We start from the raw sequence: 4,578 nt of genomic DNA on the forward strand, positions 1-4,578 counted from the left end.
AAACCTAGGTAAAGGAATAGGCGGTAGGTGAAGTTAATCTCAAACCATCCAAACTGACACGTGTCAGTCCTGTAAATGGATGCACCAACACGTCACATGCTTCAATACCGACGTCCTTTTCCGTACACGGCATCTTTTGTTTTGTCTTATTCTCTTCAGTAAATGTTAAATAACTTTCGCTTCCCGATACAAAAACTTTTCATTTAACAACGTGATTAAGATACATAAATAATAAAATAAACTTTTTGAAAAAATAATATGTAAACGCATGTATCCTTTTATCATGAAAATAAAATTAAACACAAAGAATGTAATATTAATCATTAAAAAATATTATTTATTAGGTATTTTACGTGGCCGTAATTCTATACGTATTATTTTTTATTTTACGAGTTAAATTTCTTTCTTCTATATTTTATGTTGAAGTCACAAATGACATTTTGGCTCATTTTTCCCGTTCATATTCTCATAATTGTGATTATAAATAAAATCTATGCTAAAAATAACTACCGATTAATTTTTAGAAATGTACGTTTATTTTGTGTGTTAACTAAAATTTAATAAAACACAAAAGGAAAATGTTTGATTGATTGTTAAGGGACGGACCCCGCCCACCATTTGGGGAAGATGGTGTTAATGGGCTAGTTCCCTTGCCCCTAACGCCTCGTTTAAGTCTTTAACTCACTTGATGTGGTGTCGAGGGATTGAGGTGGCACTTGTTTGATGCCTCATAAGTCATAGGTCAAATGAGCCCACAACTAGTTTAAGGTGATGTTTTGATGGGAGATTGAGATTAAACATTATTTGGTGAGGCAAATAGGTTTTTATACTCTTTTTTAAGTTTTTATATTCATTTAGTTATGTTTCTTTTACTAGTTCTTATCTTAAATTTCCTTATTTTATTATTTCCTTTTTTTTTTCCCTAAGTTTTATGATTTATATATTCTTTTTTCTTTTTGAAAACTAAGTGCGTTTATTTTTGGTAAAAAAAAACTTTATTAATCAAGAATTAAATTACAAATAAAAATAATAATTTATAAATACAAACATTTTGCTTTTTTAAAAGTACATAAATGTTAAAGTAATAATGATGTGCAAAGTTTTTGAACAACTTTCACTTTTAACCACAGCTAAGGATCCTCTATTTGCTGTCCAGTAGTAAAAGGCATGGGTTCTCAAATAGAGATTCAAATTTGATTTCAGTTTGTGACACTTTGTCTGGATATTAGCAGTGAACAATTTAAGTTAGGTCTTGCGAGGTTGTTAGTTTGAATCCGGAGCCCCCCGGGTTCGTTTCACTGTGTGTTACGTCAGAAAGTTCTGCTCTTGTGATGGCATAACGACTGGCAACTGGCAGCCGACGATATTGTTTTTCAGGGTTGAATGTTTAAGACAACATAGCCTGGTAAAAGTGTGGCAATAATACCCTTCAAATTGGAGAATACGTTGAAGATTGATATTATTAATATACGTTTCATTTTTTCTATTGGAACATTAATTTATGAATAAACACATTTATGAAAAGAATCTTTTACAATTTCTTCTTAAGAGATAAAATTAATATTCGTATCAACAACCACCTCTACTATAAAAACGCATTACTCCACCTCTGAAATACCCATCTATCTCAAAATCAAAGCCCGTGAGAGAAGAGAAGAGAATCTTGTATCGGATCTCATGGCCCTCCTTTCGGATCTCATCAACCTTGACCTCACTGATTCCACCCACAAAATCATCGCAGAATACATATGGTATCAATCAATCAATCTCTCTCCCTGTTTTCATTATTTTCTACCTTATTTCTTCAATCTATGACATGGGTGGCTTTCATTCCAATCCTTCAACAACCTTTGACGTTCTTGATCCTTTTTTTGGTCGTTTAAGGAGCGATGTTTTTGTTTGTGTATTAATAATCTAAAGTGGTTCATTTCGAAACAGGATCGGTGGATCGGGTATGGATCTTAGAAGCAAAGCAAGAGTAAGTGGACTTTGTTAATTCTCGTTTATTAGTTTTTTGCATAAGTAAGCTTGATTATTTTCTATTTTGTGACGTTTAGACTCTTTCTGGACCGGTTGATGACCCTAAGAAGCTACCGAAATGGAACTACGATGGATCTTCAACAGGGCAAGCACCTGGTGAAGACAGTGAAGTCATCTTATAGTAAGTAATTTTTATTTTTTTTCCTTTTATGAATGTTTTGACTTAAAATTGTGTTATTGATTTTTGTAACAGCCCTCAAGCTATATTTAAGGATCCGTTCAGAAGGGGCAACCATATTCTGGTACATTTTCAAATTATATATTTTTTGGGATTTTGTTTATTAATATCAACACACCACTAGAGGTGTATTTTTTTCAAAGCGGTTCGGGTCAGCGAAAGTCAAAGCCGGTGGAGCCAGTTCATGTTGGAATTTGTTTGGGAAAATCAAAGGATTGGGTTTGATCGGTATGAAACTGCGTTTTGACTGGTTCGGGCTTGGTTTGACCAGATTGGAACCGGTTTCAATATATAAGGTTACAACCCGATTGCAAACCGATGGTTCCCAACTATTCCTTACCGGTTCCAGAATTGGTCGTATAAGATTATACGATCCGTATGACATGTGAAAAAGATTTATACCGGACCTAACCTTTTAAAAAAAAAGACACAGTTTTGTGCAACTATCTATAGTAACACCCTCTTTAGGCTTTATATCTAGTATATGACAACTTTAATTTTTGGTATTTTAGGTGATGTGTGATGCCTACACTCCAGCAGGCGAACCGATCCCCACTAACAAGAGATGTGCTGCTGCTAAGATCTTCAGTAGCCCGGAAGTTGAGAAGGAGGTTCCATGGTATTGTTCTTTAATCCCCTTGTTTCGGTTAATCGGTTTCAAAAATTATGACTTGAAATTCAATATTTTAATATAGGTACGGAATTGAGCAAGAATACACCTTGCTGCAGAAAGATATCAACTGGCCATTAGGTTGGCCTCAAGGTGGTTTCCCTGGTCCACAGGTAATCAATCTTGCCACAAAAACCACGTGAACTGATTAATATCTCGTTACTTTAACTTAATTAGTATCCGTGATTAAATACAATTTAGGGTCCGTATTACTGCGGTATTGGTGCTGATAAGGCTTTTGGGCGTGATATTGTTGACTCTCACTACAAGGCTTGCCTATATGCTGGTATCAACATTAGTGGTATCAATGGCGAGGTTATGCCCGGACAGGTGCATTATTAAACATTTTTACCCGAACCCGTCTTTTGTTTTTCCAATTTTAAATCATATAAAATATTGAAATTACATTTTTTATGTTCTTGCATAGTGGGAGTTTCAAGTTGGACCTTCTGTCGGTATCTCTGCAGGCGATGAATTGTGGGTCGCTCGTTACATTCTTGAGGTATTTTGAATTAATGTTTTGATTTCGTTTTCATTGATTATTAATTGCAATCTTGAAATTTTAACATTGGATTTTGTTTTTTTTTCCCTTCAGAGGATTACTGAGATTGCTGGAGTAGTTGTTTCATTTGATCCCAAGCCAATTCCGGTTAGTTTTTATTAATTTTCCAGTGTTGATTATGCTTATGATGGAATGTGAGAATCGGGCATTAAAGATTTGGTTGTGAACAGGGTGACTGGAATGGGGCTGGTGCGCACACAAATTACAGGTACTTTGTGATAAATTAACTTTTTATAGATGTAATTAAATCATGCTTTTTTGTTTATGACTTTATTCTAATCTTAAAATTCGTAATCGCGATATTTTAGCACAAAATCCATGAGGGAAGAAGGTGGATTCGAGGTGATCAAGAAAGCTATCGAGAAGTTGGGTCTGAGGCACAAGGAACACATTGCTGCTTATGGTGAAGGAAACGAACGCCGTCTCACTGGTCGCCACGAAACAGCCGATATCAACACCTTTTTATGGGTACATAAACAATGTCACATAATTTAGTAAATCATTCTATACACATTTTATGTTGTGGAAATGTTTAACCTTTGTGTTTTGGTTGTTGATGTAGGGTGTTGCAAACCGTGGGGCATCTATTCGTGTCGGGAGGGACACTGAGAAAGAGGGGAAAGGGTATTTTGAGGACCGAAGGCCAGCGTCTAACATGGATCCTTATGTTGTGACATCGATGATTGCTGAGACCACCATCTTGTGGAACAAATCTTGATTTAATCAAGATTTGGATCAGAAATTATGAAGCCTGATTTGGAGGGAGATTAAAAAAAAAATTGGAATTTGGAACAGCCCTTCTATTTTGTACTTTGTTGAAAGTTAGGTGTATCCTGTTATGTTTCCATGTTTATTTTTATTTGATGTTTCATATGTTCTTGGGCAAAGCATTTTGGGTACAAAATGCAAATGTCAACTACTTGATTGGATTTGAGTTTTTCCCTATGGGGAATATTGTTGATATGTCTTGTCTATTTTGAATAACAATATGGAGGGTTGATTTCGGCTGTTTGTGTTTATGTTTATGTTTGTTGGCATGCTTTTGTTAGTTGAAAGCTTTAAATACTGTTGTTTTGACATGTTATATTATAACTTTTTTCTTAAAATAGGTTGGGTTGGCGCCGTGTA

At 35.0% G+C, this 4,578-nt stretch overlaps 1 protein-coding gene across 1 annotated transcript; it reads left to right on the forward strand.

Annotated features, from left to right (window-relative positions):
- The first annotated feature begins 1,652 nt into the window (after positions 1-1,652).
- Positions 1,653-4,249, forward strand: LOC143544522 (glutamine synthetase-like). The gene is made up of 12 exons (XM_077036612.1): positions 1,653-1,751; positions 1,939-1,978; positions 2,058-2,161; positions 2,234-2,282; positions 2,731-2,837; positions 2,914-3,001; positions 3,090-3,218; positions 3,316-3,390; positions 3,484-3,537; positions 3,621-3,658; positions 3,759-3,918; positions 4,013-4,249. The coding sequence occupies exons 1-12, from the start codon at positions 1,678-1,680 to the stop codon at positions 4,166-4,168; spliced, it is 1,074 nt and encodes a 357-aa protein (XP_076892727.1). The 5' UTR covers positions 1,653-1,677; the 3' UTR covers positions 4,169-4,249.
- The last annotated feature ends 329 nt before the right edge of the window (positions 4,250-4,578 follow it).

The sequence above is a fragment of the Bidens hawaiensis genome, unplaced genomic scaffold (genome assembly GCF_021521415.1).
Source record: "Bidens hawaiensis isolate Kalapana, Puna unplaced genomic scaffold, B.hawaiensis_p1.1 tig00013614_1, whole genome shotgun sequence".
NCBI classification, from domain to species: Eukaryota; Viridiplantae; Streptophyta; class Magnoliopsida; order Asterales; family Asteraceae; genus Bidens; species Bidens hawaiensis.